Genomic DNA, 16,592 nt, shown 5'->3' with positions numbered 1-16,592 from the left:
TTTAATCAACATCAAAATATTAGCAGGAATCTCAAGAAATGAACATGTAAGAACAGCAGAGATAGTGGCTCGGACGTCACACACACAGGAATATTTCAACAGAAACACTCTTTGCTTTTGTGTTATCTGCGTGGACTCAGTGAAAGCTTCGGCTCTTTTGGTCAAATCAGAAAATTAAAAGTAAAACAAAAAAACAAACCAAAGTGAGGAATAAAAGGCAGGTTTTGCTTGTGGATCATTATGTTCGATCAGCTGACTGGAGACACTAAAACAGCAGCTGTTGTCCCAGAAAAGTTACAGATAGTTTGTTTGAATGCAGAAGGTGAAGCAGCAGATTCTAATAAAACTCCGTTCAGACTGGATGAAGTCAAATATTATAGAGCTGTGATGATTAATTGATTAGTTGGAAGCTATTTTGATAATTGCTTCATCTGTTTATGAAAGAAATATTCAAACTCTGACTGTAAACTGAATATTTTTGGGTTGGTCGCGACAAAAAAGGATGTTTGAAGACGTCATTTTGGGATTAAAGAAATTAAAGACATTTAGCAAACAGATAATCAAGAAAATATTCAGCAAATAAATCAATAATTAAAATTATCAATAGTTGCAGCCCTGTCGCTGTACTGATACACCGAGATGAACAAGAAAATATCATTGATGAATCTGCTGATTATTTTCTGATATTTTATGGACCAAACAACTAATCGATTAATGGAGAAAATAATCAACAGATTGATCATGAAAATAATCGTTATTGCAGCTCAGACATGTTCACTGTGCTCCTCCGTAGTTGAGCTCACGGAGGCGTTTTAACGGCGGAGAGACGACGGGATCCGACCAGAGGAAACACGAGGCTGCAGAATCAGCACGTCATCAGTTCGTCCGTGTTACGCTGCAAACAGCTGATTCACGACTTTTAGCCAAAACGTAAACAAATATCCGCAGAAAACAAGGCTGATACGTTGCTGTCTGCATGTTTTTTAATCAAAGGAAAAAACTCAGAGACGAGTTCACTGAGCAGTTATAATAATACCATAATAATAATAATAGAAGCTGTAATTATAACTGATCAGCTCTACAGACGTACATCAGTCTGAACGAGGCTTTATAGTCACTTAACTTTTAGAACCAGCTGCTTTATTAAAGGTTAATACATCATTTACTAACGTTTTATGGATCAGTTAGATGTATCAATAAGATATCTGTTCAGTTTGACCTGTAAACGATCTGCAGGACGTCTCAGATTATTATTATTAACATTTATTTATGAATTATTGTAAGAAACTTTTATTATGTTTATAATTTAACAGAACTGTCATTTCTGACTGGAGACAACCAGCCAGAAACTTCAGTTCTTTGAAATATTAACATCTTATAACTGAATTAAAAACATTATTAAATGATCTATTCACCATTAATTAAGTTACAACTCATAAACTCTTTACAATATTCAGATAATTTAAGACATTTGGTTGTATTTTATGTCACACACTGGTTGTGTTGACTGGTCATCAATTTCAGAACATTATTTACTGTAAAAATACTCTTCAATGATTTTCACTTTTACTAATATTTACCAGATATCACCTCTGATTATTTTTTTTTATAAGTTGAAATATAGATTTGATTGTCATGTGTTTCATCTTCAGACATCAGATGAGGAACATCAGGATAAACAAAGTGCTGCTAAAACTAAACTGAGGCTTTAAAATCAAATCATGTCGAAAGATTCAGATTATAAACAAAACATCAGCCTTCGTTGCTCTAGAAATTAATTTTACTCTCATATGGAGAGAATATTTCCCTTCACAAACTCACCATCGTTACTGAATGCTAAATGCTAAATGCTAAATGCTAACAGGACCTGCAGCAGCCGCTGACGTCGAGATATTAAAGAATCATTTCGGATCCTGCGGTCGAGTAACAATCGTCACATTTTTAGCTCCGTCTCCTGTATTGTCATATAATTATTATTATTATTAATACAGAGCTAAGCTTCATTCAAGATCATCAAAACTTTAAGCTGTAACGACTAGTCGATGGACAGAAAACTAATCTGCAACTATCTTAATAATTTAACAATTATTTTAGTCATTTTTTTTACTCAAATATGCCAAAAATCAGCTTTTATGTGACAAACATGACACATGAAGACTGAACAGGAACATGTGCTGAATGATAACCAGCATTTTACAGTCAAAAAGCACATTAATCAATAAAGAAAATAATCGTTACTCGCAGCCCTGCAACAAAAATTAAATAATTAAACCATCTAGACAAAAAGTAAACCGTCTGCTGCACAATAAAAAAAACATTTTTAACTTACTTCCAAAATAGAAACGTCATTATTATGAAAAGATAAAATAATCAAAAACAGGGCTAAAGCTAACGATCATTCTCATTATAGATTAATCAAACAGTTACTTGACTAATCAAGTGAAAAATGTTCCTCACGGTTCCCTTTGACGTCTTCAAATGTTGTTCTGCTTGAATAAATATTCAGTTTATGACATAAAACAGGAAAAAAAAAAACCAAACTGTCACAATGAAGAAGCTGAATCTGATCTGATCGACGGCTGAAAACATTTCACTGATTATAATAAATAGTTTCATTTTCAGTTTTATGTCCATCAACGGACCAAATAAGTGACAAACTGTTTTAGCACTAAAATAACATTAATAATATCTTTATATTAAATGACACTAATATAGAGAAATATAGCTATATGTCAGTTTCTATTGTGATATGGAGATTTCCTGTTTACTGTAGATGAATGAATGTTTACTGGAGACGATCTTCTTCTGATCTGATATTTTGGTCATAAAACTTTCTCTCTGGCTTCGCTGAACAAACACCGTGTTTAAGTCGCTGCAGTTCAAGTCAACAAGTAAATATAAATAAAAAAAAAAAACAGTGGCGTGTTTTCACCGACTCCTCTCTCACTGCTTCTTGGCGGCTTTCTCTCGCTCGGCGGCGTCGAGGGCGGCCATGTTCTGGGAGGCGGTGATGAGGTGCAGGAGGCTGATGCCGGACTTCAACAGGCAGATGGTCCCGCAGAGTCCCTGCAGCCAGTAGATCCAGGCTGCACACACACACACACACACACACACACACACACACACACAGTCAACACACAGAGACGGCCGCTAGCTGCTCCAACTGACTCTCATTCAAAAAGCATCAACTTCTCTCCAGAAACATTGAGTCAATCATTGTTTTCAACGAGTCATTCTGGTCTCAATCTGTAAATTCAGACCCTCTAATAAATGTGCTGCTGGTCATTTTGGAAATTATTGCTCCGTTAATAAGATTTGAAGACTTATAGCAGCTTTGATGTCTGCTGTGTGGGTGTTGATTGACAGCTGTGATTGACAGCTGTGATTGACAGCTGTGATTGACAGCTGTGTCTGCAGAGACAGCGTGTCTTCTGCTACATCTCTCTCAAATATTATTTGTTTTTTTTGTCTTAAGCATCTTTAAATCAGCTTATATTCATCCAGCATTCCCAAAACATCACAGAATATCTCTGAACGCCGTCTCCTAACTGTCGGCCGTGATGAGACATGTTTTCTAAGTTAAGAAAGTTGATAAAATGTTTTTACTTCTAGTCCTAAAAGAAACATTTGTACACTTTGGTCGTGCAGGAGTGACTTCCTACTCTGTTAGGTAATAGAGACATACACACTACCACGTGTAGCATATGTGAACTAATTCCCCAGAACAAGTGTAGACACTTTGCTGCACAACAGAGCCTTGATGTTGTTTTTACTTATTATGTGAGACTTTAGGCTACAACTCTGAGAAGAGGAAATAATTAAAATCCTCATATCATGTGACGTCCCTGCAGCATATATATTTAAATAATGTCAATGACCTGCTTACAATACTGAATTTACACAATTATTTCTATAGTGAGAGACGTGAGGCAGCAGTAAGAAGATAAATATGACTCTGTGTTTCTGTGACTGTGACGGGTTCGTTCCAGCAGATCATGTGAGGAAAAAAAGCTTCTTACCTGCAGGTTCCTCGATGTGATGGAGAAGGTAGAGCAGACAGAAGAAGAGCTCGTTCCCCGCACACATGACGAACAGCACCGGCTGCAGGAGACAAACACGCTTCAGTTTCTGTCTTCAGAGTAACGCTTTATGACATTCAGACACCGCAGGACACGTTACACAAAGATGCTCTGTGATGTTTGTTATCTGGACGACAGCAGCGAGTTAGAAAAGAAAGATATAAAAGAAGAAGAAAGTTCTCGGTTTTCTCAAACGTTCATCTGTTTGCACAATTAAAACCTGAAAATCAATCAGTGAGCTTCGGTCTTTTCTCTCTAACGTCTCATTCAGCTGCACAGAGAAACTCTTTTTACTTGTATTTTAAATATTTTTTTGTGGTTGAAGCTTTAATTAATGTCCAGCGTGTGTTTGTGTGAAAGCTGTTCATCATCAACTACAGAGAGAATTTATCTGCCTGTTTTTTTTTTTTCTAAACGTGCGACGTTGCTCGAGCACTGAACGTTACGTTGAGACTCTCGTTAGATCCTTGTTAGCTCACATGCTGGATATTCATCTATTCAGCCATGCTAAAATTATGATTATTATATATATAGCAAATTTCACATAAAAAGATGCTAAACTATGTGCTTCACAATGGGAACAGTGAAAACATAAAAGGGACAAATCAAAGAGATTTAAAACAAATGAAATATTAAATGAATTACAATTAATACTGTCTGTGAGGTTTAAATATAGTCAAAGTTTCTATGTGAAAGCAAACATCTACAATTTAAACCTGCAGTAACTTTTTGGTCATTTTTAGTGAACACAACACAGACATCAGCTTTAACTTGATATGTTGAACATGTTAGCAAACAGTTGCTTATTTCCACATCCAGCAGTTACGGAGCAACATTATCATTCATTAATGTCAATAATAACTTTTGGGGTTCCTCAGGGTTCTATTCTTGGTCCTTTATAGTTTCAATCTGGTTAAAGCTGCTTGTTTTTTTGTCCACTTGTTTTCAGTAGAAGAGTGTAAACACAACTTCTGTCATATTATCAGCTTATAAAGTAGTTGTGTCTAACATGTTAGCAAACAGTTGCTTATTTCCACATCCAGCAGTTACGGAGCAACATTATCATTCATGTGGAGTCGTGTTTCTGTCCACCTGGTGAATGTGAGTCCAAAAATTCACTCTCTTTTAGCTGTTTTTACTCTCTACCAACTCCTGAGGGAAATATCTGGCTCTTTAGCTGCTAAATGCTCCACTATGTTCACCAGCTAGTCTACAGCTAACTGTGTCTGTTTGCCATTTGGTGCTGAGCAGGTAGTGTACCGCGGCTTTTTACAGCTTTTTCTCTTAAAACGACGCTATGAGACGCTGAGAGTGAACCAGAACAGATAAACAATGAGCTGAAACTCAGACTTGTGATGTGTTGAAAGAAATGTTGCAGGTTTTCTTCAGATTGCCTTTGTTACCTTTAAATAGAAATGATTCAGGCTCTTATTCAGACCGACATGTTAAACTGCACATATAACAACACACATGACTGACGGAGAAGCTCTTCACCTTTGATGTGTAGTAGATTCGGAGGATCGGGTTGCCGGAGAGGTCGATGGTCTTGTGACTGGCTGATCCTTTAATCGTTGAGCTGAGAGAGAAACGATAGAAAAGAGATAAAGCAGCAGATAAAGATTATGACTCACTTAGTAAATCAGGATATTGTATTTGCAGAGTTTTATATCGTCATCATGATCCCACAATCTGTATTTTTAGCCTGCGTTATCTGAAACATGTTGATGCCTTTTTACTGTTTGAGGCAGAAAATATTCTTGTATTCCTTTTCACACATGGAATATGTGACATATTCAGTTTGATCCATCTGTTGAAGTGATGGATTTAAGCAAAGAAACACTAAAGCTCGCTGATATCTGGAGACGGCAGCAGTGAGTTAAACGTGTGATCAGGAGGAAGGAGACAGTTTATTGCTGCATCACTGGTGGATTTTAAAACATGGCTAGCAAAAATTAGCATTAGCATTATCACAGTTAACCACAGATTGTAAATGAGCATGGATGTATAATAAGAGCTGGATGGGGCGCCGCCACTCTGCCTTGCAGCCACTTTTTCCCAGTGGCCACTCGCGGTTTTGCAGCGAAGAATCCCCCTGCGGCCCAAAAAGCATTTCCCCCATAGACCACCACTGTAAAAGAGACGTCTGTTAAACTGTTGACAGGACGCCTCGAACTGCAAACAACAACAACAACAACGTCAATTATGACTCTTTCTACTATGAACTTTTGATTCATGGAGGTTTTATGTTTGTCAAACTTTCCTCGAGCCGAGAAAAGTGATTTAAAAATCTGTGACGTCATCACAATGTAAAGTCTGTGGGCCGAGTGGGAGCTCGTGGGCGGGGCCAGCGGGGGGAAACACTACTGTGCATATTCAGTGGACCACACAACGCGGAAGCTAGAAACTTTTTTTGGTGTATGCGCCAGGCGAGCAATAGGACTGAATGGGCGCCATTTTTAGTCAAGTATCCAGCTCTTATAATACATCCATGTAACCAAGCTAGAAGCTAAAAGCTAGCAGCTAGCAGCTAGCACTATGATCAGCTGCACCCTCTCATCCAAGTATAGTCACTTCTGGCCCTAAAAATCAAAGATGGCGACGGTCAAATCGCAAAACTTGAGGCTTCAAAATGGCAGATCACAAACCAGTGGGTGACATCATGGTGGCCACGTCCATGTTTTTACAGTTTATGGGTAAAAGTGATTTTTCCACTGAGCAAACAGAATTGATTATGTTAGTGAGAAGGGCAGCGGTAGGACGATTCCTCTGGTGTCAGTACTTTGTAATAATTTATTTTTCCACTTACGGCCATAAAAATCTTCTAAAGATATGAGTCACTTCTACTGAGAATATTTATATAAGACTCACCTGTGCAGGTGCAGCCAGTGGCTGGCGATGTCCAGACACATGCTGAGCTGGAACAGGAAGGTGTAGGAGGGGTAGAGCAGCGACAGGTTGACCAGCAGACACATGGTGGCGCAGCGGTCTGTCAGCATGTCCATCATCGCACCGAACTTGGTGGCTTCAAGAAAACACAAGCGGACACAGAGTCAGTTTCCTGTTCAGCAGCTGATCAGCTTCAGTCTTTATCAGCAGGTTTCGAGGCTTTAATGATAAACCGTAGAAGTCGGAGCTTCTTGTGGCAGCGTTGCTCACTGATTTCAACTTCATTAACGACAAAAAAACGCTGCTTCCTGACTTTATGTGTTCATTTAACAAAACATCTAATGTTCAGCAGTGGAAACGGATTTATTTAGACGTCTACAGGACGATTAGCCAATCAGCAGAGACGCTCCGTACTGCGCTTGGATTTCATAACTGAACTAAAACCAGGACGCACACTTTTATTTCTCCAAATGTGTGAAAATCTGATGTTTTCACATCACAAATGATTAACAACAGCATAAGAACACGAGTCTTACAGGTTAAACGCGAGACTCAAGTAGCTGTTATATCAGTTTAGTGATTTTACTGTAGCTGCGGTAACCGGGTGGAGATATGAATCGTATTTCTCATAGGAGGCTGTGTTGAAGAAAGAGACAAATTAATAATGTAAAGTTGTTTAGTGTGTATGAGAATGATATATATGTAACAAGATAAACATAAAGAAATATGCTGTAGATGAGAATACACAAGTACAGCCTCAAGTTTAAGACATTTTATAGACAAAAGAATCGAGAAAATGATCAGTAATGAAAATAATCAGCAGCTGGCCAATGATCTCTCCTTTCAAGCAGCTGTGTGTAAGATTTAGTGGCATCTAGCAGTGAATCCCCCCCCACCGCTCTTCTAAGTGTGTAGGAAAAGCTACGGTGGCCACGAAACTCGCAAAAAGTCCCTGTACAGCCAGTGTTTGGTTTGTCCGTTCTGGGCTACTGTAGCAACATGGCGGCCTCTGTGGAAGAGGACCTACTCCCGTCTGTAGATATAAAGGCTCATTCTAAGGTCTTATTTTCAGGTGATTATACACTAATTAAAACATATTTATGAATATTATATTCCATTTCTGCCAAGTCTTCTCTGCTAGATGCCACTAAACTCTACAAACTGTACCTTTAAATAATAAGTCCAGGTTTTTATTGTTCTATCCCTGAGAATGTCTAATATGTTGTATTATAAAAATATATTAATATGTTCTCAATAAACCTAAAAAACAGGTTTCTGGTTTACAGGATTATTTTTCTGGAGACTGTAACCTGGTTATTTAACAGCATGTAAACACACTGACAGGCGTCATCTATAGTTAATACGTACACTGATTGAGCGCTCGTGCAGCATGGCCGTCGAAAGCGTCGAGCAGCGCGCTGACCAGGTAGCAGAAGACGGCGGGCCACGGACAGCAGGGCATCAGGTAGAACGACAGCAGAGCCAACACGATACGAGCGTAACCTGCAGGAACAAACAGAGAACAGCTGACACGAAGCTCAGCCAGAAAACATCTGCTGGATGGAAAAGTTGGTCCAAAAATGTTCTGATTAGTTTTGGACACTTTGCTTTTATTTGAAAGGCTACAATAAAGAACAGATACTTCTTCTGTATTCCCCACAAGAGTCTATAAAATGACAGAAAATAGTGAAAGATGTCTGTTATAGTGTGTTAAAGCTCAAAGATATTCAGTTTCCTGTCATGTACGACACAGAAAAGCCTCAAATCCTCACATTCAAGGTTCAAATTTTTAGTGTTTCTGCTTAAAAAATGACTGAAATGATTTTCAAAATAGTTACTGATTCATTATCTGTCGATCTTCTAATCGATCACCAGGGCTGCAACAACTTTTCATTATCAATTCATCTTCAGATTCATTTCTGATCAATGGATTTAGAGCTGTAATGATTAGTCGATGGACAGAAAGTGAATTAGTAACTATTTTTGATAATCAAATAATTGTGATGATATAATGTTTTTTAGGTTTTATATCATAATAAACTGAATATCTGTGTTTTAGACTTTTAGACTCGGAAAAAATAACATTCACAGACTTCTGCCTTAATAAAAATAAATAATTCCAAAGTGTTTTTTTCATTCGATTAAAAGTCCCAAACCCCAAAATATTCATTTTACACAAACAATCGTAATATCATAATATCATATATTACGAACGAACACATCTAAATATCACATTTGAGATGTGAAACTTGGGCATTTTTGCTTGAAAAAACAATGAACAATGGATCAATTATCAGTATAGTTACTGATTAATTAACCTCAGTCCAACCAGTGTCGCCTGTGTGACGTCACGCTGGCAGAGACCAGTAAAAACAGGACGCCGCTTCACACAAGTGAGTTGAAAAGCGAGTCTGTTGCGTTAGCGCCGTCTTCTCTCTCTGGTGGATCAACCACTGCTGGATGATGGAAAACACATCACTAACTGGACACCGCCTTTGAATTTTCCTGGGAAAGTCGCCACCGACACCCAGTTCATAATAATCATAATACTGCAAATGCAATTTAACGCCATCGTGTTACCTCATTCAGCAACAGATAGTGACTTTTATTTAATAGACATTTATTTAAATGAAAATCCTTGAGATTATTACTTTAACAGCTCCACCAATTAGTGATTTTTCCCTCTAAACTTCTCACATGCTTTCATTTCAATAAATGTTCAAATGATCCAATATTTCAGCAAAAATCAAAGATTAGAGAAAAAGTCCAAAAACTGAAAACAGATTTGTGTATCAGAACTTTGTTTTTTCTTCTTTCCTCTCCCATTAATCATCTCACCACCCCTCAGATTTATCTGCTGACCCTTTGGAGGGGCCCGACCCCTAGGTTGGGAACCACTGGACTAAACTAGCTAACTGTATATAAAGTAGTGTAAACTAGCTCCACCTCCAGCAGCTACAACAGTAACATGCAGCTCTAACACTGATGCTTCACTATTAATAATCTAATGATGTCATATATAATAATATATCAGTCAGAGGGACCAAACCACTACTTTTACTGCAATACTTTAACTACATCAAGCTCATAATACTTATGTACTTTTACTGCAATACTTTAACTACATCAAGCTCATAATACTTATGTACTTTTACTACAATACTTTAACTACATCAAGCTCATAATACTTATGTACTTTTACTGTAGCAGGATCTTTACTTGTGATGGAGTATTTCTACATTGCTGTATTGGTACTTTTACTGCAGTAAAGGATCTGAATACTTCTTCCATCACTGTTTTTATGTATTTAAATACACATTCAGGGAAGAGCTTTACAGTTATCTCAGGCTATAGATGCTGTTATGTGGCATCGGTTCATAATAAACACTTGTCCCTACACAAATGAATGAAATAAATTCAAATTAAAAAGAAAATAAACTTAATTTGGAATAAGATTCCTGATCCTCATTCCTGTGATGCTCTGGTGACTCTTCAGAAATGGAAAACACTGGATTATCGATTACACTACCATCGATCATTGATGATGACAGGGTAATCAGATATTAAAGTTAAACGTTAGATGATAGTTAGACAGATGGATGACGTTATTTGTTAATAATCGACAGTATTTGGCCCTTTTTAATGGACTCTGATGATTTTCTGTCAGCAGCATCGACTGTAAGGTTGAGCTAACGCTCAGCTAACGCTCAGCTAGCTTCCTGTTGGTTCAGGCGGTAAAAACTCACCGATCAAATTAGGAACGAAGAAGAAGATGTTTTCCTCCGCCATCTTTGATGTTTGGCGCTGTTTTTGTCGTATTTTTATCTTTTAATCCCGCTCGGTAACAACAGTATCGGCAGAGTTTCAGACGAAAACTCACTACAGCGACAGTTGAGTTTTGTTGAACGATGACTTCCTGTCCAGCACCTGTTTGTCACGGGCCGCTTTTTACTCAAAATAACACGAGGACGATTTCCGGCGGGTGTATCTTCAGAATAAAAGCGTCATCTCGACTCATTTAGAATTCTCATCAAATAAACAAAAAACAAAATAAAAACTATCTGAAATACTAAACAATAAATAAAATAGATAAAAACTATGTCAAATACTAAACACAGAAACAAAATAAATAAACACCATCTGAAATATTAAACAACATCAAACAAACAAACAAAAGAAAAAATATCTCAAATACAATCTATGAGAGCAGTTGGAGACAAGAGTTTATTAAATATTTTGAAGAATATTTGAATATTTTTCGTGTGAAAACTCTTCACAGTGTATTTATGTTTGTAAGTACAGTGTACTTATATTGTTATTTTGTTTTCCATATAGTTGTTCATTGTTTCAAGAAAACACTGAGAAACTGACTGAAAACCTTTTTTTGTTTTTTGTTTCATTTTTTTTTGGACGACATATAAACAATTAGTCAACAAATCTGCAGTTCCTCTTTTATTCCCGCTTCAAACTGTATTTTGAAACATTCCTGCAGATTTTATTATTATAATTTGTTTTTTAAACCGTTATTTTTTTTCCTTAATTTTTTCCTGTTATCTCTCATACTACAGCAGCTGGGCAACACACTCTAAACATAAATTAGAGGCTGCGTTTAAAGAGCTGGGGCCAAACACTGATGAATAAATGAAATAAAATAATAAAAGTACTTAAATTTTATAAATTTTATATTTTCTCACATTTCTACAGTGTGTTTTAAATTTTCACTACATACTGTCCACTTGCTTTTATTCTTGAGACACAATCATATTTCCAGCCCGTGTTTCCTCTTTCTTTCCAGCTTGACCATAGGGCAGCTCTGATTGAGACGTGACGTCATGTGACGCAGCCTGTGCGCCTCCCCTTTAATACTGTCCCCCAGAAACAGATTGAAAAGTTATTTTTAGGTTTTTTCATTAAGTCGGCTCCTCTGAGGTTTGTTTCCACCAGGAGAGGAAAAAAATACACGCATGTTAAAAATAGAAATGCTCACACTAAATCAAAATTATGGCATACAGTAATAAGTTTCTTTGGGTATTCTTATTTTTAGACTTAATGATTTTTTTTTCTTTTTTTGGCAGAAGTGAGCTTCCATACACGAACAATTTATAGCCAAAGTCACCTGCAGATTAAAGAACCAATGATTTATTTTTATTTTTGGACAACATACTGTATATTTTATGTAAATGAACATTAAAAAGTTTGAGTTGCAGATGGAAATCTGCATTTCTCCCTGTCTCTATTTGTGATGACAAAATGGAAACTTTAACTGTTGAAGCAGTAAAAAAAAATTTAAAAATTGTGAGATGGAATATTATAAATGCATTAAAAAATCAATTACCAACATTACAAATTATTCAAAAATTTAAAATAAATTTTCCTTTTTAATTTTAAAACTATTTTATCATTTAAAGACAAAACAAAATTATTTTTACTTTTTACTTTGAGTTGTATGAAGTACATTTTTATGTCTATGTAGTTACTTTTCAGATGAAGATTTAACACAATGGATAATATAACAAGCTTTTAAAATACATCACATTGTTAAAGATGAAACCAGTGGTTACAAAAAGCAGTGTGTAGTCAGTAAATGTTCAAATGATCCAATATTTCACCAAAAATCAAAGACTATCCTGTTTGTTCAGTTGATTTCCTGCATGTGGAAAATAAGGTGCAAGTTTAAAAACTGTTGTCTGGTGGAACAGCAACTAATTAACTAATGAACTGGAAATTCAAAGTGGTATAATGTATAGATTTTAGTTACTTTACATTTAGCAGTGAATAAGCAGAGGTGGAAATTCAATCTTAAGGGTGAAGTCTATTTTCTTCTTCAGTGTGTCAGAGCAATGATGAGCTGCATTTACAACCTTCATATAGCAAGAAAAATCCTACACTGGATAATTCACTGTGAACCTCTTAAACAGTTTTTTGTCTTTTATACATGACAATTTTTAACCTGCATCCTCAGGTTCAGGTCTTTGGAGTTTCCATCTTCTAAACTTTAGGGCTGGACACAAAAACAGATTTTTTAAAATCACAATTCTTATTTGAATGATCAATAATCGATTCTTGAAATCCAGAGATTGATCTTTGCTTTTTGCCTTTACTCAGGAAACATATACATGTGCACTGTGTTGTGTGTATGCAGTGGTTAATTGTTGTAAATGGTTCAGTTAGAGCAGCAAGATGTGTAAAATGTCAACTTTGTGGAAATTGAATTATTTCAATGTGCAGAAAAATCTTATTTTAATTTTAAAAGTAACGTAGATGCTGGCTGCTATAATAACTGACTTGAGCCACCACAGTCCTGTAAATTGTGATGTGAATAGTTTCAGTCTGTGGACCTGCTGCAGTTTACCGAACTCAGGATGGTCAGCTGACTCTGGCTGTCTCATAGGGGATCTAGAGATCACATCTACAAGAGGAACAGACTGAAAAAAGACTCCACACACTCGGTTTGTGTTTGTTAACGAGGTATTATCTCTGACTATGAGATGTGAAAGCAGCCAACTGTCTGCAGGCTGTCTGCAGACTGATGTCAACACAAATACAAACAGTGCAGATTAACTAATGAGTAGACTTTCAGTTTCTGCTGTCTGTGCTCAAAGTGATGAAGTTGAAACAGCAGGTAGTGGCAGTCCATGTGTTGCTTCATGGGATAGCATTCATGTTTTTTAAATGTGCATAAGGATGAAGCCCCTGCAAGTGATGCAAGACTTTTATTATTGTTGCTCAACTGTTTTGCACATGTAGGCCTAAAAATGATAGATCTGTCATGTTTTAGTCTTTTTTGCATTTTTACTGGTGATAATATGAGTGTGTATAGATGGAGTCACTGGTGGAGCTGCAGAGTTTAAGATGTGAAGTCACTACATCTTTATTGAAATAGCACCATATTGTCATTAATAATAATGAGAGCTCTTTTTCACTCTTTGTATTTGACAGTTTTTAACTTGCATTTTTTTTAAACTTCTACATTCTAAACCGTCTTCAGCTCTGAACATATTAAACATTGAAAGATTTCAAACATGAACTTTGTCTTCTAAAGTGACATTATTTATTTTTTATTCAGATTGTGGCGCTGCAGCTTGTCAGAGATCAGCTGTGCTTCTCTGGCCTCAGTTCTGAAGTCCAACCCCTCCCATCTGAGAGTGCTGGATATGAGCTACAACAACTTGCAGGATTCAGATGTGAAGCTGCTGTCTGACCTTAAGGAGAGTCCACACTGTAGACTGGAGACTCTGAGGTCAGTAGAGAGTTGGACTCAGTCTGTGCTGGTTTCAGTAGTATTGTGTTAAACACAGTTAGTATCAAAGCAAAGATCCAGTATTTTGGTGAACCTCCAATCTTCTCAGTGGCTGCTTTCCTCAATGAAGTTGTGAGGGGAGAATGGTGACAGGCTTCAGGATTGGACAGAAAGACAGAGAGAAAACAGTCAGCCCATCAGATCAGCCAGAAGCTTGTTGTGATCATGTGTTTGAGTTGATGTGAAGACGACTGTTGTGTTCCTGTTTGCAAGAAATAAAGCTGCATTACAGCAGACAGCCTTACAAGATGTATAGAGACAGTGGTCCTCATCATCAAACTGTCGTACCATCAAATCTGATCTGAAAGCATTTGTTTTCTCATTTTAACACCAAAGAATTGATCAGTTCATCTTTATCTCTTTGTCAGAGATCAGTCTGACTGAAGCCTGCAAATCACTATGAACCATCATTACATTTAGTAGCCGTGTGGTCTTTATACAGGCCAGAACCTCTGCTGAAGTCCAGGCATCACAGATCTTCAAATCCCAGAGATTTTGTAGCTTTTAAACTTTGATAACAGTTGACATTTATCAACAGTAAATACATCAGTAAACTGATGAGTCTGTGTTTCTGTGGTAATGATGTGTTAATGACTCTCAGCAATTTATTTCCTCTGTGTACTTCAGTGAAATCTGCAGAGTGAACAGACTTGATACCAAAAGTCTCTGCAGGTCTACGAGCTTGGGGTTCAGTGTGTTCACTCCAACACATAAACATGAGAGCTGAAAGGAAACTAGCTATGCTGCACAGCATGGCCACTTCTGGTCTGAACAGGACTGAAGCCCCTGCTGCTTTTTATACTGGATGTGCTGCATCACTGACCGACAGCTGATGAAGTGAGTCTTAGTAAACACTGATTTATGACCTCTGTTGTTTCTTCTTCTCTCATCAGATGGTGATGATCTCTGTAAGAGTGTGAGTGAACATCCAGGAGTGTATGTTGAGAGAGGATCAGCTGTATCCTGATCCATCTGGACTGGATTCTGGATCTGGATTTTGTCATCTTCACTTAAGTCTCTTAACTGACTACAAACTGAACAGTTAAATCAGGATTTTGTTGAAATCAGCACTTTACAGATTTGTTATACAATTTTTTTATCTTATCTTAAAAGATGAAAAAAAAAAACAGGTGTTATAAGTCAGACTTTGACCCTGGGCCCATATTTATCAAGAGTCTCAGAATCGCACTGAGAGTTAAGAAGGACTAAAACTAATTTATGAAGCAGAAGAGAATTTACTCTGACTGTTAGCAGGGGAAGGATGACTCCTGGGAGAGAGTGAGACGACGTTGTTTTACCACAGTGAGAGCAGCAGAATAGAAATAATGATGATGTCTTATAGTTTCCTCACCATCTCAGCGGGACATATTAAACAGTGGTAATTTGGTGTATTATGTGTATAGGCAGGTAACCAGGCAGGTAACTTACCAAGGTTATGTAACAAAACTATGATGCCAAAATTCATTATAAGATGATATTCACAAACTGTAAAGAAAGCCCAGTCCTATTTCACCATTAAAACATATTAAAATAACATATATTAAACTAGCACAGAACCCTGGTGCTGTCAGACTTTGAACTAAAACCAGGAAAAGGGATCATATTACTCCATTTCTATCATCACTTCACTGGTTATGTTTGTTTTAGGATTGATTTGAAAGATTTGATTGATTACTTTTAAAGGCTCTTCGTGGCTCCAGATTAAATTTCAGAGTTGCTCTGTGTGTAAATATTAAAGGTATAGGTATCTAGCTTTTATATGCAAAAACATGATGTCAAAATTAATAGTTTATATCTCATAACGATATTTAACAAGTCATTTGCATTAAGCTGTAAGTAAACACTGGTAAGCCAATCTGGTGGCTTTAACAATAACTATTTAATTTAAAGTTGTAGATGAGATAATTTGATTCAACTGCGTAATCCAGCCCTATCCAATCACATCCATTACATCTTGTTTTCAACATTAGTGCAGTAAAAGAAAAAAAGATAAGAGAAAAAGTCCAAAAACTGAAAACAGATTTGTGTATCAGAACTTTGTTTTTTCTTCTTTCCTCTCCCATTAATCATCTCACGACCCCTCAGAGGGGCCCGACCCCTAGGTTGGGAACAACAGTACTAAACTGTATATAAAGTAGTTGAAACTAGCTCCACCTCGAGCAGCTACAACAGTAACGTGCTGCTTACACACTGATGCTTCAGTATTAACAATCTAATGATGCCATGTACGATAAAGTAATGCAGAGAAAGTAATGGTTCGGTCCCTCTGACTGATATATTAACTACATCAAATTCATAATACATTTGTACTTTTACTGTAGTAGTAT

General features: G+C 36.9%; 1 protein-coding gene and 1 long non-coding RNA gene across 2 annotated transcripts in view; one reads left to right on the top strand and one right to left on the bottom strand.

Annotated features, from left to right (window-relative positions):
* The window catches only part of LOC137200948 (uncharacterized), a 19,266-nt gene extending 2,674 nt beyond the window's left edge, over positions 1-16,592 (top strand). The window contains exons 2-3 of the long non-coding RNA XR_010932106.1: positions 14,032-14,205; positions 15,159-16,592. This is a non-coding gene — a long non-coding RNA (uncharacterized lncRNA). The remainder of the gene's footprint in view (positions 1-14,031; positions 14,206-15,158) is intronic.
* Positions 435-10,907, bottom strand: cdipt (CDP-diacylglycerol--inositol 3-phosphatidyltransferase (phosphatidylinositol synthase)). Its single transcript, XM_067616225.1, has 6 exons — positions 10,712-10,907; positions 8,334-8,468; positions 6,948-7,101; positions 5,574-5,655; positions 4,020-4,101; positions 435-3,086 (listed from the first exon to the last, which is right to left on the bottom strand). The coding sequence occupies exons 1-6, from the start codon at positions 10,752-10,754 to the stop codon at positions 2,944-2,946; spliced, it is 639 nt and encodes a 212-aa protein (XP_067472326.1). The 5' UTR covers positions 10,755-10,907; the 3' UTR covers positions 435-2,943.

Source organism: Thunnus thynnus, chromosome 17 (assembly GCF_963924715.1).
Source record: "Thunnus thynnus chromosome 17, fThuThy2.1, whole genome shotgun sequence".
Lineage (NCBI taxonomy): Eukaryota > Metazoa > Chordata > Actinopteri > Scombriformes > Scombridae > Thunnus > Thunnus thynnus.
This window is presented reverse-complemented; position numbering and strand designations above follow the sequence as displayed.

Coding starts and splice junctions, on each gene's coding strand:
- cdipt (XM_067616225.1), bottom strand. CDS start 10,754: ATGGCGGAGGAAAACATCTTCTTCTTCGTTCCTAATTTGATCG. Junction 8,469..10,711: donor CTTCGTTCCTAATTTGATCG/GTGAGTTTTTAC, acceptor TTGTTCCTGCAG/GTTACGCTCGTATCGTGTTG. Junction 7,102..8,333: donor TGCACGAGCGCTCAATCAGT/GTACGTATTAAC, acceptor GTTTTCTTGAAG/CCACCAAGTTCGGTGCGATG.